Genomic DNA, 27,752 nt, shown 5'->3' with positions numbered 1-27,752 from the left:
ACTATAGACGGCTTGCAATCGCCCTTTGCCGATGCTTTCAGTTTGTCCACATACAAGATAAATGTTGCCAGAGCACGATATAGCCTTCGCCAATCGGAAAATGCGGTGACATTCATGTCTAAGTGAGGTTCATGAATATGGACGTTTATATAACAATTCCGCACTTCAGTAGTATCAACCTCTTGTCCCAAGTCTTCACATCGTAGCCAATCACACTCTTCGGCTAACAGAAATTCAGGTCCAAATAGCCAAAATGAACTATCGATATTGGTATTTACTTTCGTCGCAAGATCTGCAGGGTTGAACTTCGATTTTATCCACATCCATTGATCTACTTGAGAGTGCTCCAAAATCTCTCCAACTCTATGCATCACAAAAGGGCGAAATTTTCTTGGGTCCATGCGCAGCCATCTAAGCACCGTTTTCGAGTCAGACCAATAGTAGCACTTCTCTACTTTTATTCCATCTACTTGTCTAACTTTCTGCACCATTCGAATACCTAACACTGCAGCCTGGAGTTCGAGTCTCGGTATAGAGATGGGCTTAAGCGGTGATACTTTATTTTTGGCCATAACCATAGACACTGTAATAAACGTTCCAAAGCGAACTCTCAAGTAGCATACAGCGGCGTAACCAAACTCCCCGGCATCAACAAAACAATGTAGTTGAACACTATTTGCTTGTCTCAAGTACACGGAATAACAGCGTGGTATCTCCAATGACATTATTCCTGCCAGGTTCTCTTTCCAGCGATACCATTTCGTAACAAGGTCTTGGGGGAGATCCTCATCCCAGTGTACGCCTGAACGCCAAATTTCCTGTAGCAAAATTTTCAAACCAATAGTATAGCAAGAGGCGAAGCCCAATGGATCATAAATCGACATGAGGACCTTAGTAGTGTAATACGTATAGACTGATCCACTTTAATGGCCTTTTTTTATGGGCTTTTTTTAATGGGCTTTTTTTAATGGGCTTTTTGTGATAGGTCATAAGGTCATCCAAAAAAAATTTTTCCCTGTATGCATGAGTGTCATTGTATTGAGTGCATTGGCTGGCTGTGTGGTGCATGTGCATGTATTGTGAAGATGAGATAGGGAGGGAGGGAGGGAGAGATAAGAGTTTGGATGTTGGGAAAAGTGTGTGGAGTTTTCTGATCGCCTAGTATTGATCAATCGTTGAAACCTAAAGTGATTCTTGAGAATGCTATTGATTTGTTTAGCATTCTAAAATGAGAGAAGAAATGCATGTGCATGTGTCGTGAAGATGAGACAGGGAGGGGGTGAGATAAGATTTTGGCTGTTGGGAAATTTTGTGTTATTCGATTTGATTTCTTGGTTGACTGTGTGGAGTTTTCTGATCGCCTAGTATTGAACAATCGCTGAAACTTAGATTTTGTGTTTGTTTATGTATCATAGAAGAATGGGTATGGAAAAGAGATAAGTGATTCTCTAGTTTGGCTGTCCCTATATGCATGATTGTCATTGTGTTGAGTGCATTGACTGGCTGTGTGGTGCATGTGCATGTATCATGAAGATGAGATAGGGATGGGGAGAGATAAGATTTAGGCTGTTGGGAAAATTCGATTTGACTTCTTGGTTTGCTGTGTGGAGTTTTCTGATCGCCTAGTATTGAACAATCGCTGAAACCTAGATTTGGAGGAAGAAGGTGTAGGGGGAAGAGATAAGTGTTTCACTGTTGGGAAATCCTATTGAATTGTTTGTCATTGCACAGAATGACCACCCAAGATGTATATGTATCGTGAAGATAAGGTATGGAGGGGGTGAGATAAGATTTTGGCTGTTGGGAAAATTTGAGTTATTCGATTTGATTTCTTGGTTGACTGTGTGGAGTTTTCTGATCGCCTAGTAAGATGTAAACATTGATGTCTAATTGCATACAAAATATCTATGAAAATCAGGCAATGTGTCTATTTGTTTAGATTTTTTATGTATTTGTTACTTTTTGAGAAGAAATGTGTATTTATAAAGGGATAAATATCTCATTCCTCGAAGAAATATATAGTATATTCATTTGAAATTTTAGTTCCCAATTGAATTCTAAACCCCGACTTAGCAATTCATATGCACGGAGTTTTACGTTGTGAATACAACATTTAAAAAAACTGAAAAAACGGAATTTTGTTAATTTTTTGGTGTTTTACAAAAAAAAAATCGAAGTTTTACGTTGTGAAAAAAGACAACATTTGTTAACAAACGAAAAAAAAAAACAGAAACGGACACGTTGTGAAAAAAACAACATTTGCTAACAAACGAAAAAAAACAGAAACGGACGTTGTGAATTTTTTTGGTGTTATACAAAAAAAATTAATAAATAAATCAAAACACGTAAAATACGTTGAGACTTTTTGTTGCAAAATAATAAATATAAACAAAAAAAGAAAAAAGAAAAGAATCGTACCTTTTAAGAAAAAATTGCGATTTGTTTCTTGTGCTGCAAAAATAATTAATAAAAGGTTTATTTATAAAAATTTAAAAAAGAAATATTTGAAAGAACTTTAAACAAAATGGAATCCCAAATGTTGACGTGCAAAGTATGCAGAAAAATGTTCAAAAGCCAAAATGCACTCCAAAAACATTTGCAGACACACAAAACGTGTAGTTTATGTGGTTTGATGGTGCGAAATGTCTATGCATTGAAATTACATATGGAAATTCACCAAGCGACAATGCATAGACAAGGTTTTGGACAACAACAGCAACAACAACAGCAACAACAACAGCAACAACAACAGCAACAACAACAGCAACAACAACAGCAACAACAACAGCAACAACACATAAACATGTCCGTGGGAGGTGGAATCTACCCCCAACAACAATATAATTGGGATCAGCAACCAGGGCTTAATCCAGGGTCCCAACAACAACAACATTTTAACTTGCTGCAGCATCCAGGACCTATCTTTCATCAACAATTGCTGCAGCAAAATCAAAACTTGGAGCAACACTCAAACATATTTGAGCAGCAACAGTTTAATTTCGACCAGCAACCAGGGCCTAGTCATGGTCAGAGGAATTTAAATAAAGTATGTGAAATATGCAACGTCTATGTAAACCCAATGAATTGGTTCAAACATCACCAGTCTCCGAATCACATACAAAGAAGTGATGTTATTATAAATAACCAATTTAGACAGACGATGACAGGATTTAAAAATCGTGTAGGAACTTATACGTACCTAACCGATATGAATACCATAGATATAAATGAGGTATTCGAAGAATGTAACAAGAGTTTACACCTGTTAATTTTAAATTCACTGGCGAAGAATAAAAGTCTGAAGATAAATATCCAACTAATTGGGGAATACATAAAGTTGGGTGGTGAAGAGCTCCAAATGCAACACATGTACCATGTGTCCAAAATGCAGAGACTGGTTATGTCAGACAACATTGAGGATTTCATTAAAAGGCATATTGAGGAAATAAAGAGTCAAATGGCGGATTTTCAGGAAAGAGACTCTGGATGGACTTTGACTCGAATTGAAAAATTTGAAATCAACATCAACAAATGGTCTGGCTTTTGTGGTTCCCAATATATTCCAACGCCACCAAAATTATATTCGAAAAAAGCATGTATCAATGTCAGAAATACGGATGAATACTGCTTCAAATGGAGTGTCATTTCGGCGTTAACTTCCCCAAAGCCAACCCACCCAACTCGAACTTCATCCTATCGAGTAGATATCAGGCAGCAGAATATTTTGTTAGAAAACAATATAAATTTAAATTTTGAAGGGCTAGAATTCCCTATGCCTGTGCAAGAAATCCCAAAATTTGAAAAGCTGAACCCAGGAGTTAGTATTAATGTATATGGGTATAACCGGAAAGATGACACTGTCATCGGGCCATACCACATATCCCAGAATGTTGTTCCAAATGGGGTACACATTAACTTGTTGTTGTTGGAGAGTGGGGGTAAAGCACATTATATTTGGATTAAAGACATGTCAAGGTAAGAAAAAAATCCTTCATTTCATTTTTTACTTAAATATTAATAAAATATTTTTTTTTTTTATTTTATTTGTTATAGATTATTATCTTCGCAGTTAACCAAAAATTGTAAGAAATTAAAAATTTGCGACAGATGCCTGCAATACACTTCAAACTCCGAAAAGTGGTCGAATCACTTAAAGGAATGTTCCAACATTGTAACCACCGTACCGGATGCAGGTAATAATTTTATTCGCTTTAAAAACATAAGTAAAACGATGGATGTCCCTTTCGTTGTGTATGCCGATTTTGAGTGCATACTAGAGAAAGATAGTTTAGGATCAACAATAAATAAGCACAAACCGTGTGCTTTTAGTTTTTATATAAAATGTAGTGTAGATAGTTCGTTAGATAGATTTAAGATTTATACTGGGGAGGATGCTGGGGAAAAATTTGTTAAATATTTAGATTTAGAATGTAGAGATATATACGAAAGGTATTTATCATTAAAAAAACCAATGTGTCCCTTATCACCTATTGAGGAATCCAGTTTTCACGCAGCTCAATTGTGTCACATTTGTGACAAAAATTTAGATACGGATAGGGTTAGGGATCATTGCCATATTACTGGAAAATATAGGGGGGCGGCCCATAATGAATGTAATTTAAATTATAAGATCCCAAAGTTTATACCAATCTTTTTCCATAACTTTTCGTCATATGACTGTCATCTATTTATTAAAGATTTACTAAACCTTATTCCTGGAAATACCTCAGTTATACCGCTAAATAAAGAATTATATATATCGGTATCTCATAAAATTAAATTTGATAATGGGGATCTTTTAGAATATAGGTTTTTAGATTCTTTAAGATTTATGCCTTCAAGCTTGGATAGCTTAGCTAAAAATCTGTTAGATGACAAAATGACTACGGTTAGATCTAATTTCTCAAATGACCACGAATTTAAATTAATGAGAAGGAAGGGTGTATTTTGTTATGAATACTTGGATTCATTTCAAAAACTTAAAGATATAAACCTTCCCTCTATAGAAAACTTCTACAGTAAATTAACCAACAAAAGTTGTAGTCAGGAGGACTACAATCACGCTATAGAAGTTTGGACAACATTTAATTGTAGAACACTTCAGGATTATATGGAGTTATATTTAAAAACGGATGTCCTTCTACTCACAGATATATTCGAAAACTTTCGAATCTTATGCAAAAGCATACATAAGCTGGATCCTTGCCAATATTTTACGGCGCCTGGTCTATCTTATGATGCTATGCTAAAGCTGATAACATCGGATGGTTTTAGCCTAGAATTGTTGAAGGATGTAGACACATACAACTTTATAAAAAATGGCATTCGTGGAGGTATTACTCAATGTAGTAAAAGATATCACAAAGCCAATAATAAATATATGAAAAACTTTAATCCTGATATTGTATCTACATTTTTATTATATCTTGATGTTAATAACCTATATGGATGGGCGATGCAGCAATTCTTACCATATGGTAATTTTAAATGGGTTGCAGAAGCTGACATTATTAGGGATCCTAACGTAATCAAAAATTTTAAATTCGATTCTCCTGAAGGGTATATTTATGAAGTTTCAATAAGTTGTCCACCCCATCTACATAATAAATTTAATGATTTACCTTTAGCGGCTGAAAACAAAAAAGTGGGAGGATCGAAACACAACAAACTTGTTGCAGATCTTACACCAAAAGAAAGGTATACCATCCACTACATGACACTAAAACAATGTTTAGAGCAGGGCTACGTTCTAAATGAAGTGCATAGGGTGCTTACTTTTAGTCAAAGACCATGGCTAAAGGAATATATTGACAAAAACAATGATTGTAGGAAAAAAACAAATATTGCTTTTGAAAAAAATTTCTTTAAACTATTGAACAATGCAGTATATGGCAAAACAATGGAAAATGTTGAAAAAAGAAAAGATGTGTCTATTGTAAAACAGTGGGCATATAGTGACAGGCGTAAGTTAGGTGCTGAAGCTCTAATTTCAAAACCAAACTTTCATAGTATATCCAAATTCACAGACAATTTTTGGGCTATTCAAATGAATAAAACAAAAATTGTTTATGATAAGCCAATATACTTAGGATTTTGTATTCTAGAATTAGCTAAGTGGAAAATGTATGACTTCCACTACAACTTTATGAAAGAAAAGTTTGGTGAAAGAATACAATTAAACTATATGGATACAGACTCTTTCATATACACCATCGAATCTGAAGATGTGTATGAAGAAATTAGACCTCATCTTACTACACATTTTGATACATCTGAGTATTCCGAAGATAATCCTTTCAATTTTCCTCTTGTAAATAAAAAGGAAATTGGATTAATGAAGGATGAAAACTGTGGTAAGATTATGACAGAGTTTGTCGGTTTAGGTCCAAAAATGTATTCATATACTGTTGAGGATGGTTATGAAATTAAAAAGGCTAAAGGTGTGAAAAAAAGTGTAATGGACAACTATAAAATTGATGACTATAGGAATTGTCTATTTACTAAAGAAAAAGTTTGTGATACAATGCTCACTTTTAGGTGTAAGCTACACAACATCTATACGAATGCCTTGAAAAAAGTTGTATTAAGTCCGTTGGATACAAAGCGTATGATCAAGGAAGATGGAATTAATACTTTCGCGTGGGGTCACCATGAAATTGAATCAAGTATGGAAAATATGCTAGTTGATATAGATGGCAATGGTCTAGATTTAGATTTAGGAGCAATCGAAACTGATTCCTCTTTAGAAAATTTAGTTCAACAATATACATCTGATTTTGATATGGATTTTAATGATCTAATGGATATAATTTTAATGTAAATACACTAAACTATTTATTATGTATTGTATGTATTTAAAAAATTTAACATTAAGAATTGTTATTTATATAGAAAAAATGTAATAAATAAAATGAAAAAATTGATGTATACATTTTTGTTTTATTTTTATTTATTTTAAAATTGATTATGGATATAAAGGTATGTATGGTTCATTGAAAAAAAAAAATTAAATAATTTTTCGCACATTTCCCGTCAATGGTGTATATTCAATATAGCGATCGTGAATTATTAAACAATATGCTATGGTGTTTGCAGGAATGGGTTTACTGGTTTCGAGTTCAATTCTGACATCTATGGGACCTTGTTTGACCATTTCATTTTGGTGGCTAACATCGATGACTGCCATGGGGGTGTTCTTAAATTCAGCGCTTGTTAGTAATGGTTGTGGTTCTTTCATATAAAAGCTGTGTTGAAATTTGGCGTACATGTCATATAGAATAGCATATCTATTATCATCAAATTTGAGATTAAGATCATCATATGGGTAAGTATCGGAATTTAGATGAACTTTTAAATTTACTAGATTACAATGTATAAACTTGTTGTTTTTTTCAAATACCACGATTACAAATCTGGGGCGCTCTCTATTTAATGAAAGCTTTACATTCCAATTACATTTTGTCGCATTTGGGAATGTAGGATTAAAGTGACAATCCCAACTCCGAAAAGCAAGCGGTAATGTGGTACCATCTTTAATCGTTTTTATAATTTTCAACTTTGTTATATCGGAAGCTTGCACATGTGGTATTCTCCATGTTATATTCTGTATCGTTAGTTTAACCATTTCTTCAGGCTTTGTGGAAAAGCAAGCATTATGATCATTTGAACTGCGCAACAAAATTAAGTCATGTTTACAGTTTAACACGATTTTATTGAAGTCCTCTGCGAAGCCCAACAATAATTTTAACGGAACATAAAAATTAAATGACCCGTTTTCCATGTCATTGTGTTTACTCCATCCTGCATTCAGCATCATATTCGAATCCAATTCATTGAGAGATAAATAATTTTTTATAGTACTCGCCATTCCTAAATAACGTGTTCTATCAATTTCAACCCCATTGATTTCATAACGAATCTCATCAAACATATGTGCTACACAATTATTTCGCAGTCTAGCATTTGGTGTTGCTATACCATCCATCAGCGTTATGAAGCCTTCTATGTAGATATAACTTTCAGATGGTAAGACATAGAGATCTTGATTTTGGATTGTTATTCTAATTTCATCATTATTTTTATATGACTGTATATATGGCATATAGCTATGATAATCCTTCTTAATAATGCTTTCATCAGAAAATGGTTTTTCTGCAACGCTTAATATTTCAGACATTTTTCTTAAGCTGTAGTTTTAAAGATTTTAGGAATAGTTTATTTTCTTTAGTTAATTTACGTTTTATAGATTGGGGCAGTATATTTTGTGTAATTAGCTTGGCTGCTCGTTCCGGAATGGAATCATTACCTATTTTATTGTAATATTTATTATAGATAATCATTTCGCTTTCGGTTTTAGATGAAATCGTAAAGTAATCTCTTCACCCCGAAAATTTATTATACGCCTTTCTTGATCCACAATCCAAACTTTTAGACAACTTATTTCCTTGACATTCACAGGTAAATAGATTAAATTCCTGGGTATCTCATCCATTTTATATCCTGGAGAGACATTCATAGCAAACTCATGTATTATATGCGACGGTGTGTTATTCATATATGATCCTGTGATTATATTACATTGGACTTGGATGGCATTCACTTTCATTATGTTCACTGATTGATGTGATTTATGTCGTGCATTAGGTAGCAAAATTCGATTGTTGAAGCCAAATAGCGCGCCAATAGAACGATCTTTGTTAAAATCAATAATATCGTGGGAGGAATATATTTCAATTTGAAGTGTATTATTATTAGCCTCAATCTCTAATATTTTGTTGATATTTTTCTTTACATATTCATGTTTTAAAAATTTAACAATATCCTCCAGTTCATAAGATCCCACCGGAATTTCAATGCAATCACCACCAATGTGGAAAAGATTGTTATCATAGTCAATATTTGGAATTGAATTATACGAATGAAAATCAACTAAAGCACATTCATATTCATCATTAAGTTGTATGGGTGGGAAATAATTGGTTATGAGCACCGACGATCTTCCGCTTAGGGCTAATGTAATTGACATTATGAAAACTTACTTTAGAATGAAAAACAAAATTAAGTTTCAATCTTCTTTATTTATTTTATATTACTAAATACACATCATAAAATTTCATTCTTATTAATCCATGAATTGTGGTCATTAGAAAATCCCAACCATTTAACATATGCTTGTTGACCTTTTGTTTTTAGAATTTTTTCAACGAGGTAAACATCAGGGTGTCGCGTTCGCAGAATTTCTTCTCTATAGAAACCTCCTTTTATTGGATTACCTTGATAATCTTCCAATAGATATGTGGTAGGATTAGTGTTTTGGATAGAACTTATTCGAAAAATTTCCGTACTGAAATTAGGTGTATATCCTTTTTCAAATATATTTTTATATTTACTTATGCGAACATAGTCACCAACATGGAAGTTTGAGGGTTTATATACTTTAAGATGATTGTAGGCAGTTTTTAAAATATAATCCTCATTATTTTTATTGACATCAATAGGAGCCATTTTTATTGTTCTGTGTATTTTCCGATTATATTGATTAACTAAATTTGGTAAAATGTCAATCCACTTATAGGAACCGTTGTATGAGAACTCTTTAAACATAAAATTTTTTAGTGTACGATTAAAGCGTTCTACGATGGATGCTTTCATCACACTAAATGTGGAGTAGTGGTTTATTGAGTACTTTTGCGTAAGACTTTTAAACTCTTTATTAAAAAATTCTTTACCATCGTCTGTTTGTAGATTTTTAGGTGTTCGACCTTTGTTCAATATTTTTCTAAATGCATTGGAAACATCATATGCATTCTTAGTTTTAGTTGGTTCTGCCCATGCGTATTTTGAAAATGTATCGATGACGGTTAAAATATATTTATATCCTCTATTTAAAGATGAATAAGTTCCCATTTCAACCAAATCAGCCTGCCAAAAGTCATCAATTCCTTTCATTATATATCTCCGACGGGGAAATTTTTTCCGGGCTTGAGTGTGTATCTCTTGTACTATTCCTCTTTTGGCCATTGTTACTTTGTAATTAAATTTGATTAATGAACTTGAGATGTTATTCGCATATCCGGCAGGACTGTAAATATATCCTTGATAATAGTTTTTAGCTGCGATATTTCTTGATGTATTGTATTGACTTCAATATTTAAGTCTTTTTTTAGTAATTCACGTGAGATTTCGATTTGTTTTTGTAAGTAAGTTCTGTTGACTGCGTCTGCACTTTCCACCGGTACCCCCACGTTTTTAATCTTTTTATTTTGGAAATCGATGTTATTATGCTTGTCAATAGCAATACCAAATATTTTCGGAACATATCTTTTCAACTCACTAGAATTTGAAAAGTGACCAAACTTATCGACGCTCATATCTCAATTGAATGCAATTGACAATTATCAGAATATTATATTGGCTTCCCTTAATTCTTCAATTATAGATATTATTTCATTGTTATGATTTGAATGGCCAGCTTGTTGAGATGCAATAAGAAGTTTTAAGCGTTCAACTAATTCATTCGGATCATCCCAATATATATAGTTTGGTTTATTTAAATTTAGGCTCATTAAACCTTTACCAGTGTAAGTGTCACCAAAAAGTTTCTGGATAATCCTTTTATATTTATATCCTTTATTCCCTCGTATTTGACCAACAGAATCATAGTTCTTGCGATGAGCATTTGTTCCCAAAAGAATTTTCTTGTATATATCCAATTCCAGTGAATCATACTTTTGTGGCTGTTTATGGGTGATTAATTCAAACAAGCCTGGCGTGTTTGCCCACGATTGATTCCCAACAACAATCTTATCATCGCTAATGTTAATAGGACTGTTTCCCAATTTCCACACTCCATTTTCGTCTTTATATGGTCCATATACAGTATCGAGAGTTTGATCATTAAAAAGTTTAGTTAAATTAATAGTATAGAAATTATCATCTTCCAATTGTGAAAAATAATTTTCTGAATTTTCTTTATTGTCGCTGTCTTCATCACTTTGAGAATCCAGTTTAGAATTTATAATTTTTTGAGAGTGTTTATTAAAATTTGATTTAGGAGGTTCGGTCTTTATTGGTGTGCTACTTTCAAACTTAAAAGTAGGAAGTTCTTTATTTCGCTGTTTCATTTTCTCATTTTTTAATTTCATTAAATTATTCAATGGATCTGTTAAAGGCTTGAATACATTTTCCAGTTTATGTGAAGCGTCGTCTTCTCCTAATTTTATGCTTTGAAATTTTTTTCTCAAAATTTTTCGAGATTTTATTAATTCTTTCAATATTTTTTCATTCATATTGTATCACCAATAGAAATCTTTTGAATTATTTTAAACCGATAATGCTAACTGATGTATCGCTTTCGAACCGCTTTCGAACCGCTTTCGGACCGCTTCCGTACTGCTTCCGAATCGCTTTCGTACGGCTTTCGAACTGCTTAGATAAGTAAAGAACCGTCCTTAAAATAATTTCAAATCGGTTGCAGATGAGAAGGGGGTGTAAGTAGACGTCTGCATACAGTGGAAAGACATATACTACTAAGGTGTAATAAATATGTCAAAACCTTTTCTATATCTTCCATCAGCGATTTCATCGTCTTTGCTTATAACCATAAAACCATACCTATCCCTCCAACATTCACGACATATATCCACAAACATTTTATAGGACATATCGCTACCCACATGGTCATTAAATATATGTTTCATATTCGTTTCATCTTGCTTAAAAACAACAATTATGTTTGCATTATCCCGTATCAAATGTTTTGGTATGCGACTGTAAGTTTGGCATAAGTAAAATGAGTCTACATTTTTGTGACGACCCATAGAGAAATAATCACGAATATTATTCTGTTTATCGCATGCGACATCATCAAATATCATTATAGAGTTTCGTTTTGCTTCATGTGGCGGTATAACATCGTCGTTGTTGTTATATATGAAGTATCCCATACCACTTATAGGCTCAATTAGTCTTCTCAGGTATTCATATTTGGGTTGATATAACGATTTTGAGTATAAATATATATTTTCAAATGTTAGCCCATTTTCACTTTCTATAAGGCTTATCATAACATTAGTTTTTCCGCAATTTGATGGGCCCACAATTAGACATCGAATGGAATCGGGTAACAATGAACCATGTTTCGATTTATTAGGTTTCGCTTGCGTAAAATCTAGATCACGAACAGAAATACTTGTATCCTGTTTAAGTAAACGCATATTGACGACTAATTTATTATTAAACTGACCAAATAAATTTATGTGTTTATTTTTAGTTGAGAGCATATATATGTTTGTATTTCGGAAGAGACAAGTCAATCGCAAACGATCCATACAAGGAAGAGGATTCGTAAACAATTTAATCAACGCCTTACCCATTGAGCTACATTTACCCGGATACCAATTTTGTGGACCAGGAACAAAACTCGATAAAAGATTGAAAAGGGGTGATAAAGGGATAAATGCTTTGGATGCAGCCTGTAAAATTCATGATATAGCTTATTCACGAAGCTCAGATATTGAAAAACGCCACAAAGCAGATAAGGAACTCTTAGAGAGGGCGTGGGAGAGAGTAAAAGCTAACGAAAGTACTTGGGGTGAAAAATTAAATGCTTATTTAGTCTCCAACGCAATGAAAGCAAAACTAAAACTTGGCATGGGTATGAGGAAGAAAAAAGCATGCGGACGTACAATTTTCAATTCAACAATTAAAAAAGCCAACACACTACTAAAGAAGCAAAAACCTGTTGATATTAACTCTGCAATAAAAATCGCTCGGAAGGTTATTAATTCATCATTCAAAGGGAAAAAGTCACATGTCGTCATCCCAAGAGTTATTAATGTTCCTAAAATTGGCGGTTTTCTACCATTGGTTCCTATTATAACAGCACTAGGTGCCTTGGGTGCAATATCTTCGGGTGTATCATCGATAGCAAGAACAATTAACACTGCTAAAGATGCTAAAAAGCAACTAGAAGAGAGTATGCGTCACAACAAAAGTATGGAGTCAATTGCTATGGGTAAAGGACTTTATCTTAAACCATACAAAACTGGTATGGGTATTACCCTAAATAATACGGATACAAAAAACTAATATCTAAGCTACCTAACAGACCGCTGACAGATATAGACATACAAATATTTGGGAAAGAATATATACCACATTTTCGAGGAGTCTTTATGCGAGATAATCTTCCGAAAAAATGTCAAACAAAAGAATGTGGTGTAGTAAACTTAGACTCAAGTATAGGATCTGGAACTCATTGGGTAGCATATTATAAAAACCACAAAGAAATTGAATACTTTGACAGTTTTGGAAATCTTCAACCCCCACTAGAAATATTGGTTTATTTAGGTCCCAATATCAAATATAATTATCAACGAGAGCAAAGGTTTAATACATTCAATTGCGGTCATTTATGTTTACAATTTTTACTCCAAATTGTATCACAAAAAAAAAAAATAAATAAATAATGTTTAATGTTCTCTGTTATTTGAATATAAAAGCAAGATGAGACTTTCCTTGATTTAGTTGGCTACGAAATATTGTCCGTTATACTTCGAATCATGTATGTACCGGATTTTGTATTGGTGGACTTTCAATACTGTCATGGGAATGATGACAGCATATATATAAAAGAATTGGCGTATATGCGAGGCTATTCTGTCGTACCCAGCTATTTCCTATTCAAACCCCCTTTCGATAACAGAGAACTAGTCAAGGAGGGTAAACGGAAAAACACATATTGTAAAAAATATGTTCACGGCTTAGATTGGAAAGATGGTGATATAAATTACACTGAAGTTGGCGATGCCTTGGAACCACTAAATAGTTATAAGTATGTGTTTGTTTTTGGACAAATTAAGAAAGAATTCCTTCAAAAATATTTAAATACAAATATTGTAAATCTAGAGTATAGAACAATTTTCCAAAATATGAGAAGCTACTATACGCATTGCCCTATGCATAAAGATAGGAAATTCAAGTGTGCTGTAAATAATATATTTAAATTATTTATATATATAGAGAAATTTTATGAATCTATAGAGGAAATTATTTATGAAGAAATACAAAACTAAACAATATTTCTAAACAAAAAAATAAATAAATAAATCTAAATAAAATAAAATTCATCTGTGTTTCAATTCATAAATTTTACATGTATTCCAATATCAAATATAATTATCAATTAATGTAAAGCTCTGAAATGTAAACTTGATATTTAACACCCTCATTTTCTGAATATAAAAGCAAGATGAGACTTTTTTATATTTAGTTGGCTTCGTAAAATTGTCGGTTGTACTTCTCATCATGGTCAATTTTCAAAAATCAGATTTTGTATTGGTGGACTTTCAACATTGTTTTGGAAATAATGATTGCATATATATAAAGGAATTGGCGTATATGCAAGGCGGTTCCGTTGTACCAAACTATTTTTTATTCAAACCTCCTTTCGATAGGAGGGAACTTGTCAAGGAGGCCAAACGGAAAAATGTACATTATAAGAAATTTATTACTGGCTTAGATTGGAAAGATGGCGATGTAAATTACACTGAAGTCGGCGAGGTCTTAGCACCCTTAAATAGTTTTAAGTATGTGTTTGTCTTTGGAAAAATTAAAAAAGAGTTTCTTGAAAAATATCTAAGCACAAATGTTATAAATCTAGAATATAGAACTGTTTTCCCAAATATGAGAAACTATTATACCCATTGTCCTATACATGAAGATAGGAAATTTAAGTGTGCTGTAAGTAACCTATTTAAACTATTAAGATATATAGAATGGCATGATTGTATAGATGACATGATTAGTAAGACAATAAAAAATGAAAATTGTTCACAACAGTAACCCATATGCTTTAGTATGTATACTGCGGTGGGATTATTTAGTTTTATAATTTTTTCTTGTTCTTGTCCACCCAAATTCAAACTAATTCCAAATAAATGAGAAGAAACATATATGATATTAAAATGTTATTTTATTTTATATTACTTTGTTTAAACTTAAATTATTTTTAAAATTTTTGCATCAGGATGTAAATAGAGTAAATCTTCCAACATTTCCCTATGACTTTCCGGGTCCATGTCATTATCTGCAATCCTCATTAAGTCATCCAATGATATTTCACTGAGGAAATGTTGGCCCTCCGGTATATTCTGTTCTTCCACTTGCATGTTGTTTAGGATTCGATCATTCAGATTTACATTTTCATCCTCATCATCGCTGAATATAATTTGGGATGGTGGTAAGGCCATTTTTTTCTCGTGATGTTGAGTTGACGAAGGCTGAATTGAAACTGTCCCTATGAGTTTCTTTTGGACACTCTTTGAAAAACTGAAAATTCATAAATTTTCGAATTCCATTGTAGTGAATGGAAATTCGATGCATTTGAGATAATTTTTTGTTTGGACACTTGTAGTTTTCAAAACACTCAAAATATTCTATAAGCAATACATTATGAAATGCGATTTCTATTGCATGTTTGTTGTTTCTCAAACCCTATGACAAATTCTAAAAATTGACAAGAAAAAAAACACAATGGTTTTGTTTCGAATTTCATTCTTTATTTAAAATTTTCATTTTTTTCTTTTAATAATTAATATGGTGCGTAAAATGGATCGGAGGACAAACACTGTTTCAACTCCAATCTGCTAATTGGATTCTCCTTATCGTCTGAAATAGACACTTTTGAAACAGAAAATTCTCCAGAATCTATACGTTGAATTGTATCATCATCCAGGCTGTTAAATCTTTTGGGTAAATATAAGATTTGATCATCCACCAAACGCAGCACTATAGAATCCCCATACTTTGTAGTTGTCCTATAGCATCCTTCAATAGAATAGTCCTTATGTGTAACCATATCCTTAATATGTAGGATACGTTTTAAATTTTTTTCATTGAAAATGGACACGACATCTATAGCACCGGACATATTTATTTATTTATTTACTCTAATTCAATTACGTTTTCTGAACTGTGGTATAATTCCAGAGAGCATATGGCTTTTATAAGCGATTGTTCAATCCCAGGCGATCAGAAAACTCCACACAGCCAATCAAGAAATGAAAACGAATAACACAAATATTCGTTTTCATTTCTCAGTCCGAAGATTTTTTGAATGACCTTGCGACCTATCATAGAAAGCCCATTAAAAAAAAAAAAGGCCCATGGACAGACACTCTGCCTCTGATTTTAGAATGCTAAACAAATCAATAGCATTCTCAACAGTGAAACACTTATCTCTTCACCCTACCCCTTTTTTCTATGACACATAAACAAACACCAAATCTAGGTTTCAGCGATTGTTCAATACTAGGCGATCAGAAAACTCCACACAGTCAACCAAGAAATCAAATCGAATAACACAAAATTTCCCAACAGCCAAAATCTTATCTCACCCCCTCCCTATCTCATCTTCACGACACATGCACATGCATTTCTTCAAAATCTCAGACGGTCACTTTGTCTCCCATTTTAGAATGCTAAACAAATCAATAGCATTCTCAACAGCGAATCACTTATCTCTTCACCCTATCCCTTCTTCTATGATACATAAACAAACACAAAATCTAAGTTTCAGCGATTGTTCAATACTAGGCGATCAGAAAACTCCACACAGTCAACCAAGAAATCAAATCGAATAACACAAAATTTCCCAACAGCCAAAATCTTATCTCACCCCCTCCCTGTCTCATCTTCACGACACATGCACATGCATTTCTTCAGAATCTCAGACGGTCACTCTGTCTCCCATTTTAGAATGCTAAACAAATCAATACCATTCTCAACAGCGAATCACTTATCTCTTTTCCCTACCCATTCTTCTATGATACACAAACAAACACAAAATCTAGGTTTCAGCGATTGTTCAATACTAGGCGATCAGAAAACTCCACACAGTCAACCAAGAAATCAAATCGAATAACACAAATTTTCCCAACAGCCAAAATCTTATCTCACACCCTCCCTATCTCATCTTCACGACACATGCACATGCACATGCATTTCTTCAGAATCTCAGACGATCACTCTGTCTCTCATTTTAGAATGCTAAACAAATCAATAGCATTCTCAAGAATCACTTTAGGTTTCAACGATTGATCAATACTAGGCGATCAGAAAACTCCACACACTTTTCCCAACATCCAAACTCTTATCTCTCCCTCCCTCCCTATCTCATCTTCACAATACATGCACATGCACCACACAGCCAGCCAATGCACTCAATACAATGACACTCATGCATACAGGGAAAATTTTTTGGATGACCTTATGACCTATCACAAAAAGCCCATTAAAAAAAGCCCATTAAAAAAAGCCCATAAAAAAAGGCCATTAAAGTGGATCAGTCTATACGTATTACACTACTGACCTTCAAAACTTCTCTTTTTGTTGGCGCAATATTCGTGTCCAAAATTCTACGTTCGACCTTAGGAAATCTATATATATATTTGAATATGTCCTTAACCGGGTCCCAGTGAACGCCTAAAATCTTCTCCGTGGTCCCAATCTCCCTAGTGATGTTAATGCCTTCATCATTGCCATACAGATGTCTCATCAGTTCGGTCGAGTTTGTTGACCAATTTCTTATTATGAAGCCTGCAGAGGCATGTATTGTCGATATCTCATCAGTCAAGCGTTTGGCCTCGTCTTCGTCGTCTATACTGTATAAAAGATCGTCGACGTAATGGTTATGTTTAATTGCGTCAACTGCCTTCGGATATCTATCAATGTAACGATCAGCGTTCTTATTCCTTATGAAATGTGCGATACATGGCGCCGAGTTCAGCCCGAATGTTAAGGAGTCCATAACATAGATCGTTGGTTCATCATCGCCATCATGCCACCATAGGAATCGTTGTGAATGACGGTCCTCCTCCCTGACCAAGATCTGGTGAAACATCTCGGCAATGTCACCGCATATTCCAATACGACCAATTCTAAACTTCAGGAGAATTTCAACCAGCGATGTTAACAAGTCCGGCCCGACGAGTAGCAAATCATTTAAAGAAATTCCTTCAGTCTTAACGGCGGCGTCCCATACCAACCGCACTCTATCAGGCTTGTTAGGATTGAATGTTACGAAGATAGGCAGGTACCAGACACGGGATCGTGTGCTACGTAATTCTTCTGGCCGCACTGTGCGAGCATACCCCTTTTGTATTAAATTGTTCACCTGTTTCACCACTTTCAATTTTAATTCCATATCTTTCTGCATTTTTCTTTTTAAACAAATCGACCTCTTCAGCGCTGTCTTATAGCTATCCGGAAATTCGATATTTGGATTTATCCACGGCAAGCCAATCTCATACCTATCACCTTTAAAGTTGCATGTCGATTCGAGAATCCGAATGGCCTTTTCATCGTCTGCAGATATTATATCCTTTTCTGCGGATGATTCTAGGCGATACATATTATTCACAGCTTCATGAATTTTTTCCAGTTCTTGTACGCATTCGCACATATGTATATTTACTAGCTGATTCGTATGACCATCCGCTGATGTGCCTTGTATCGCCCAACCCAGTCGTGTCTTGGTGGCTATCGGGCAGTTCCATGGGCCCTCACATATTCTTAAAGGAACCGCTAAATTCCAATTGTCAGTTCCGATCAATATTGTTGGTTTTGCGTCGCTATATGAAGAAAGTGGCACATTTGATAAATATGGATACTTCGCCTTCAGTACTCTTTCATCAATTGACTGTATGGGTAAAGCTAGATTCTTGACTGTATGAATACCCGTTAACTTAAAAGTAGACCCATTTTGTGGATTCATTATATCCATTGACCTTATAAATGATGACTCCTCAATACGCTTTGTGTCGCCCGTCCATTTGAGACACAGCGACTCTTTGATGCCTTTCAATCCCAGCTTACTGACTATGCCCTCTTCCATCAGGGTAATCGACGAGCCTTCGTCCAAAAATGCATATGTGTCGATGTGACGATCTGTGCCATAGATTCGTACCGGTATTATTCTGAATAATGTCTCACCATTACGTCTATGGTGCGAATGAACTTCGGCGGTGTTAGTAAAGAATTGTGTATCTCTCGCTGTGTTATAACCATGTAATTGGGGATGATGCCTGGCCTCACAACCGTTTACCCCACAATATCGGTTCAAATTACATCTACGGCGGTGAATATTCAGGCAATTTTTACAAATTCTTTTCTCACGTATCAGATCCCACTTTCTTTCTAGCGGCCAATCGGGAAATTCGGTACATTGCGCCAGTTTGTGGTCTGTTGCACCGCACGCAAAACATGTCACACCAGTACCGGTTGCCTCCATGTGTGTATTCAACAAACCTCCTTTTTTTGTAATAGTGGGTGTAGTTACCTGGGATGCAGCCACTGCTATAGAATAAAGCCAATCACTGAATGCCTTCAGTAGGGGAACGCCATCCGGTTTAGGCAACATCGCCCACTGCAATTTATAGTTGTTCGATAATTTATCCAAAAGTTCCTTCAATAGCATGGGATTATTAAGATGGGCCCCCATATGACAGGCTTCAATTGTCGAACAAATGTTCCTAACACTCATTGAATAATCTATAATGGCCTCCAATTTTTCCCTAGGTGGTGGGGTTTGTCTAGCTCTTTCTATAACCCGTTCAAGAATTAGCTCGGGGCGGCCAAAATACATTTTCAACGTCTCAATTATCTCGTCAACCATCTGTGGAAGTAATAATTTGCTACGTACCATTTCTCTGGCCTTCCCCTTAAGACACTGTTGAAGACGGATAAGATTTTCCGCCTTAGAATAGCCTCCTACAGAAGTACTATTTTCGAAGCTACTAATGAATATTGGCCATTCTTCGGGTCGCCACAAAATGATGGCAACTCTTTCGGTAGTACTTGCCTGGCAGCTATTTGCCGCGGCGTTGGCTGAAAAATACTCGAATCAGTGAATTGTCGCAAAGATGATCCAAACACTTCATTTTTGGGTCGATTTGTTAAATCGCCATGTTGTTGTAAAATAGCATATTTCCTACGCAGATATTGTTGATTCAATTGTTGCTCCTCCTCCAACATTTGTAACTCTAAATTCACATCTGGTAGCAATGCTGAGTTGTTACTAAAGGGTGATTTGTTAAGAGCTTGATAACTTTTTAAAAAAAAAACGCATAAAATTTGCAAAATCTCATCGGTTCTTTATTTGAAACGTTAGATTGGTCCATGACATTTACTTTTTGAAGATAATTTCATTTAAATGTTGACCGCGGCTGCGTCTTAGGTGGTCCATTCGGAAAGTCCAATTTTGGGCAACTTTTTCGAGCATTTCGGCCGGAATAGCCCGAATTTCTTCGGAAATGTTGTCTTCCAAAGCTGGAATAGTTGCTGGCTTATTTCTGTAGACTTTAGACTTGACGTAGCCCCACAAAAAATAGTCTAAAGGCGTCAAATCGCATGATCTTGGTGGCCAACTTACCGGTCCATTTCTTGAGATGAATTGTTCTCCGAAGTTTTCCCTCAAAATGGCCATAGAATCGCGAGCTGTGTGGCATGTAGCGCCATCTTGTTGAAACCACATGTCAACCAAGTTCAGTTCTTCCATTTTTGGCAACAAAAAGTTTGTTAGCATCGAACGATAGCGATCGCCATTCACCGTAACGTTGCGTCCAACAGCATCTTTGAAAAAATACGGTCCAATGATTCCACCAGCGTACAAACCACACCAAACAGTGCATTTTTCGGGATGCATGGGCAGTTCTTGAACGGCTTCTGGTTGCTCTTCACTCCAAATGCGGCAATTTTGCTTATTTACGTAGCCATTCAACCAGAAATGAGCCTCATCGCTGAACAAAATTTGTCGATAAAAAAGCGGATTTTCTGCCAACTTTTCTAGGGCCCATTCGCTGAAAATTCGACGTTGTGGCAGATCGTTCGGCTATTCATGATGAAATGTCAAAGCATACTGAGCATCTTTCTCTTTGACACCATGTCTGAAATCCCACGTGATCTGTCAAATACCAATGCATGAAAATCCTAACCTCAAAAGAATCACCCTTTAATTTGCATATCGTTGAATACAGCGCACTGCTTTTCACAATGTGGTTGACGCTTACACATGCCTTGGACAAAATCGTTTGTTTTGCCTGACATATTCCGTCCGTTCACGGAATTGTTTTTGCTGTTCAATATTAATGTCTGGGTATGGCCGCTTACGCCTTGTTGCATCCCACATACAGTGCTCATCGGCATGCTTGATGCTGTCATCACATCCCCTCCACTAGTTGCCGAGTGACTTGCTCCAGCGAGTGTATAGATCATTTGACAACTTGGTGGTATGTTGTCATTCGTATTCAAGGATTTCCCTAATGATGTGTCTAGGTAACCACTTCGGTCGGGAAAAGACACATTCGTTACTAGACTTCCGTAATGACTGCCGCTTGTGGCCAGTGTATTGGCAGATCCTGAACTCGGACCAACAAGATTCGGGAATACGTCCTTTTGTATCAAAATATTTTCCATATTGTTGCTCGATGTCGAAATATTGGTAGCCGTATGGACTGGGGATTGTTGACTGGTAGAAAGACTTGCAGAACTTGCAAAAACTTATGCAAGACTCTGCATTTCTGGCGGTGTTCCATAGTTCTCAAGTGGTGAATTTACCGTCTGTGCCAGGCTAAGGTCCAGTTGGTTTGCCCGTCGTGCCTCACATGATTCGCAGTTCCAGTCGAGGTCTTCAATCTCGTCGCCAACTTTCGCGCAATCGTAGTGGCACCAACTATCGCAACTATCACACTGGACCATTCTGTTATTGTCCGCCCTATCGCACATCGTGCAACCTCCCTTCAGCTTCCGTGGCATGTCTTTGATGGTTCCAGAACTTAAATTTTGAAGAATTGTTACTGCAAGAACTCACAGAGAAGCCGTCTTAGAACCTTTTGATAGCACTTAAATTAAATGCGACACAGATTCCTTGTTTTTTCTCATATAGTGTATTTTATTAATTGTAACAATGTAATCTTTTCCACTTATACAGTTATAATTCAAGTTCAAGTGGTTTATGATAAATACAATTTAATAAGACAAATTAATACGCGCTTCAAAATTGTATTCGCTCACGGCTTCTCCTCTCACCAATAACTGCCAAATTTCAAATCATCGAAATGTCATATGACTTCATCTCAAAGCTGGTTAAACGATTTCAGCGGCGTCCGCCGTCGGCAACAACGCCACTGTATGTGCATACTCGATATTTCATCTATAATATACTCCACTAATTCACCCTCATCCAACAAGAGTGTGGACGACAACATAATTTTGTTATTGAAATAGTCAGTAAAATTTTCGCCGTAATTCCTTTTACGTCGCACAGTGGTTCCATATCGCGTAATTTTTATACCCACCACTATAGAATGGTGACGGGGGTATAATAAGTTTGTCATTCCGTTTGTAACACATCGAAATATCGATTTCCGACCATATATATACTATATTCTTGCTCAGGGAGAAATTCTAAGGCGATATAGTCATGTCCGTCTGTCTGTCTGTTGTAATCACGCTATAGTCTTCAATAATAAAGCAATCGTGCTGCAATTTCGCACAAACTCGTCTTTTGTCTGCAGGCAGGTCAAGTTCGAAGATGGGCTATATCGGTCCAAGTTTTGATATAGTCCCCATATAAACCGACCTCCCGATTTGGGGTCTTGGGCTTATAAAAACCTTAGTTTCTATCCAATTTGCCTGAAATTGGATACCTAGAGGTATTTGGTATAGCCCCCATATAGACCGATCTCCCGATTATATTTCTAGGGCTTCTAGAATCGATAGTTTCTATCCAATTCGCCTAAAATTGGAAATCTAGAGGTATTTTAGCACCATAAAGAGGTGTGCCAAAAATGGTGACTATCGGTTGATGTCACCGATTTCCCGATTTTACTTCTTGGGCTTCTAGAATCCGTAGTTATTATCCAATTTGGTTGAAATTGGAAATCTAGAGGTATTTTAGAACAATAAAGAGGTTTGCCGAAAATGGTGAGTATCGGTCCATGTTTTGGTGTAGCCCCCATATAGACCGATCTCAAATTTTTACTTCTTGGACGACTAAAATCTGTAGTTTTTATCCAATTTGCCTGAAATTAGAAATCTAAAGGTATTTTAAAACCCTAAAGAGGTGTGCTGAAAATGATGAGTATCGGACCATGTTTTTGTATAGCCCCCATATAGACCGATCTCCAGATTTTATTCTTGGGCTTATAGAAACCGTAGTTTTTACCAACTTGCCTCAAATTGGAAATCTAGAGGTATTATAGGACCATAAAAAGGTATGCCGAAAATGGTGAGTATAGGTCCATGTTTTGATATAGCCATCAGATAGACCGATCTCCCGATATTACTTTTTGGGCTTCTAGAAACCGTAATTGTTGTCCACTTTGCCTGAAATGGAAAATCTGAAAGTTTTTAGGAATACAAATAGGTGTGCAAGAAATGATTTTATTTTCTAGGCTTCTAGAAAACGTAGTTTTTATCCAATTTGCCTGAAATGAGAAATCTACAGGTATTTTAGGACCTTAAATATGAGAGCCGAAAATGGCGTGTATTGGTCCATGTTTTGGTTTATCTCCCAAATAGACCGATCTCCCGATTTTACTTCTTGGGCTTTTAGAAACCATAGTTTTTATCAAATTTGCATGAAATTTTAAATCTAGAAGTATTTTAGGAACATAAAGAGGTGTGCCGAAAATTGTGAATATCGGTCCATGTGCACTGATAATGAAAATTGCTTGAAACTGAATTATAGTTTCCAGATTTTACTTCTAGTAATCATTTAAATAATGGGGGTAAAAATCTACAGATGTTAGATTTTCAATCAAGGCGTTATTTCGTTTTCATTTCATTTTCTGGCACACTTGCACACGATGTTCATGATTCCTCTAAAACTCAAACAAACATGGTTCTTATAAATCCAGAATCTGATCTAGTCTTCATAGGTAAAATCTTTGAATTTATCTTCGGGAAGTGTACTGGTTGAACTGATCTGCTTATCACCAAATCCCCCTGAAATTTTCACAGGAAACTATAATATTTGATTCATGGTGGTGGGTATTTAAGATTTGGCCCGGCCGAACATACTGCTTTATATACTTGTTTTAAATAATTCTGCAACTTTTGAATGGATAAAGATATCTATACAATTTTTTCTTTGTGTGAAAGCTGAGGAGTGGGTCTTTGTAGATTTCAAAGCTGCCTTCGATAACCTGTCGAGGAATCTTATGATATACAAGCTCTATGAGCTAGGAATTTCCTACAAAATGATAAAAATTGTTGAGAGCGTGTATCAGAAATCTTAATCAGCAGTTTGGACGAGAGATGAACTTTCGGAGTATTTTAATGCGAATAGCGGAGTGAAGAATGCTGCCTTTTGCCGCCTTTGTTGTTTGCACTGTACATAAGTGATGATATACTGGCAGGAGGTTTAGCCATTGACGAAATCAGAGTTAGAATATAGCTTTATGCTGACGATATTGTAGTCTTGGCCGATGATAAAGATGTTCTCCAATCAATGGTAAATAATTTGGAAATCTATTGTAAAAAGTGGAATTTAGTTTTCAACTTGTCTAAATCAAAAATAATGGTTTTCAGGAACGGTGACCGATTATCAAGTCAAGAGAAATGGACTCTAAATAACCAAACAATCGAAATAGTGCCAGAATACAATTACTTGGGCGTCATACTGACGCCACAAATGAAGTTTTCCAAACATATCGAATCCAGAAACCAACAGGCAAAAAATTCAATAGACATGACATGCAAAAATTTTCTTGGGAAATCCAGCACTTGAACAAAAATGGAATTTATTCACAGCAGTATGTAGATCGATTCAATCTTATGGAGCACAAGTTTGGGGGTTTAGTTATTATGAAGAGGTTGATAAACTACAGCGATTTTTTTATTAAAAAACAAGTGAGTAAAATAGAAAGTCGGGCGGGGCCGACTGTATCATACCCTAAACCATCCCTACTGAATTAGTAAACATAAGCATTTGTGGGGTATCATTGGTATAGGTTTTGGAGAACATAAAGGGGGTACATGTTTATGGGTGTTTTGTCACAATCTGAGCAGAAATGTCTAATATTAGGAGCTATAGTTTATTTTGCACCAAAAGAGTTAGTATGCCACTAATATTGAGTCCATTATTAAAAAAGAGGAAATCGGTCAATTAGTTGTGGGTAATAAATCCAAATTTCTGCAAATAGGGCAATATATTTATGTAAGAACTACATGTAAGTCTAAATACGATCAGCTAGTACATCAAAATTTGAATAACATAGGTTAATAAATAAGAGTATTAAAGGGTGATACGGTCAAAATTTGGTCAAGGGAAAACGCGTGTAAATCGGTGAAATCGTTTATTTAAAAAATCAAATTAAATTTCCTTTTCAAGTTCAATTAGTATAAAATTCAGGAAAAATATTCAGTTAGGTTTTCGCTTTACCAAATCCGAATTGCCGGGCCTCACGCTTGACACCTGCCATCAGATTTTGTACAGCCACCTTGTCCACCTTCTTCGCCGCAGAAAGCCAGTTTGCCTTGAACTGCTGCTCGTCCTTAGCAGTTTTTTTGGTCTTCTTTAGGTTCCGCTTGACAATAGCCCAGTATTTCTCAATTGGGCGGAGCCCTGGCGTGTTGGGAGTGTTCTTGTCCTTGGGAACCACCTGCACGTTGTTGGCGGCGTACCACTCCATGCCCTTTTTACCGTAATGGCAAGATGCCAAATCCGGCCAAAACAGTACGGAACAACCGTGTTTCTTCAGGAAAGGCAGCAGACGTTTATTCAAACACTCTTTCACGTAAATTTCTTGGTTGACAGTCCCGGAAGCTATGAAAATGCTGCTTTTCAAGCCACAGGTACAGATGGCTTGCCAAACCAGATATTTCTTTGCGAACTTTGACAGTTTTATGTGCTTGAAAATATCTGCTACCTTTCCCCTTCCTTTTGCCGTATAAAACTCCTGTCCCGGAAGCTGCTTGTAGTCGACTTTGACGTAGGTTTCGTCGTCCATTACCACGCAGTCAAACTTCGTCAGCATCGTCGTGTACAGCCTCCGGGATCTCGCTTTGACCATCGTATTTTGTTTATCATCGCGATTTGGAGTCACTACCTTCTTGTAAGTCGATAGTCCGGCTCGTTTTTTGGCTCGATGTACGGTTGTAGACGATACACCCAGCTTATTTGCGGCATCTCGGAGAGAGAGGTTAGGGTTTCGCTTGAAACTACCGGCAACTCTCTCTGTCGTCTCAGCGGCTTCCGGTTTTCGATTTCCCCCCGATCCAGACTTCCTGGTTGTAGACAAACGTTCCCCAAACACTTTAATTACATTTGTAACGGTTGATTTGGCAACTTTTAGCGATTTTGCCAGCTTTGCGTGCGAGTAGCTCGGATTTTCGCGATGCGCGAGCAAAATTTTGATACGCTGCTCTTCTTGCTTGGACGGCATTTTGACAACTGAAGAGTGAATTCCAAAATCAAAATAGGAGCAACATTCTACACACACACACCTTCAAAATGATGGGTGTTCAGGGGTGAGGGGTGTTTTTTAAATGCAAAATTGAAAGAAATATGTCAAGTTTAAATTGACCAAATTTTGACCGTATCACCCTTTATGGCCAAATATGACAAAACCGATCGATGCATATATATGTGACCTATATCTACATCTGAACCAATTTGTATAATATTTTGCAGGTATGATTGATATCACAGAAGGTCACTTTGTGTAAAATTTGAGTACGATCAGTTAATAAATGAGGCCCCTATGGTCAAAAATAAGGTTATTAGGGGCAAATTTTTCAAAATCGGGCGATAAATATATACGGGAGCTATATCTAAATTTGAACCGATTTCGATAAAATTTTGCACATACAGTTAGTGCTATAGAAGATTACATTTAGCCAACTTTGAGTACGATCGGTTGATAAATAAGGGTTTTACGGCCAAATTTGACCAAATCGGGCGATACATATATATGGGAGCTATATCTAAATCTGAACCGATTTCGATTATTTTTGGAACATATTGTCAGTACCATAAAAGATTAGAGCAAGCCAAGTTTTAGTAAGATCGCTTAATAAATAAGGTTTTTATGGCCAAATTTGGGAAAATCGGGCGATACATATATATGGGAGCTATATCTAAATCTGAACCGATTTAGATGAAATTTTGCAGACTTTAAGAACGATGAAAAAGATTACCTTTTGCCAAATTTGGTGACGATCCGTTTGAAAACAAACGCAACGTGACCCCATTTGTCGAAATCGGGCGATACATATATATGGGAGCTATATCTAAAATGATCCGATTTCTTGTTCCCAAAAAACTCCCTGTACCAAATTTCATCAAAATCGGTTAATAATTGCGACCGGAATCCTGTAAACAACAAATACATGGACAGACGGACGGACGGACACCAAGCGCTAGATCGACTCAGGAGGTGATTCTGAGTCGATCGGTATATATTTTATGGGGTCTAAAATCAATATTTCTGTTAGGCACATTTTTTGGCCGATCAAACTTATTATACCCTGAGCACTATGTGGTTTAGGGTATAAAAACTACTATTGCCAGACTCCGTTCCTGACTATGCAATAGCTTTGGAGACTGGACTTGAGGAGGGTCATAATACATGATGCAAGCATTAGCGTAGCTAGACAATTTTCCTAGGGGGGGCTATAGCCCCCCTTATAGACTGAACTTATAGGTTCAATTATTGTTTTATTTGATAAAAAAAGAATACAAAAAATAG

The 27,752-nt window shown here is 35.7% G+C and overlaps 2 protein-coding genes across 2 annotated transcripts in view; one reads left to right on the top strand and one right to left on the bottom strand.

Annotated features, from left to right (window-relative positions):
• Nucleotides 1-27,752, bottom strand: part of LOC142225898 (serine/threonine-protein phosphatase PP2A 65 kDa regulatory subunit-like) — a gene marked incomplete in the record, with an annotated part of 366,424 nt that overhangs the window by 182,163 nt on the left and 156,509 nt on the right.
• LOC142225899 (uncharacterized) lies at nt 7,051-14,648 on the top strand. The gene is made up of 2 exons (XM_075295759.1): nt 7,051-7,324; nt 12,272-14,648. Exons 1-2 carry the CDS (start codon nt 7,321-7,323, stop codon nt 13,087-13,089), a joined length of 822 nt encoding a protein of 273 aa, XP_075151874.1. The 5' UTR covers nt 7,051-7,320; the 3' UTR covers nt 13,090-14,648.

This window comes from Haematobia irritans, chromosome 2 (genome assembly GCF_050003625.1).
Source record: "Haematobia irritans isolate KBUSLIRL chromosome 2, ASM5000362v1, whole genome shotgun sequence".
Lineage (NCBI taxonomy): Eukaryota > Metazoa > Arthropoda > Insecta > Diptera > Muscidae > Haematobia > Haematobia irritans.
The sequence above is the reverse complement of the archived record's forward strand: the minus strand, read 5'-3'. Positions and strand labels throughout refer to the sequence as shown.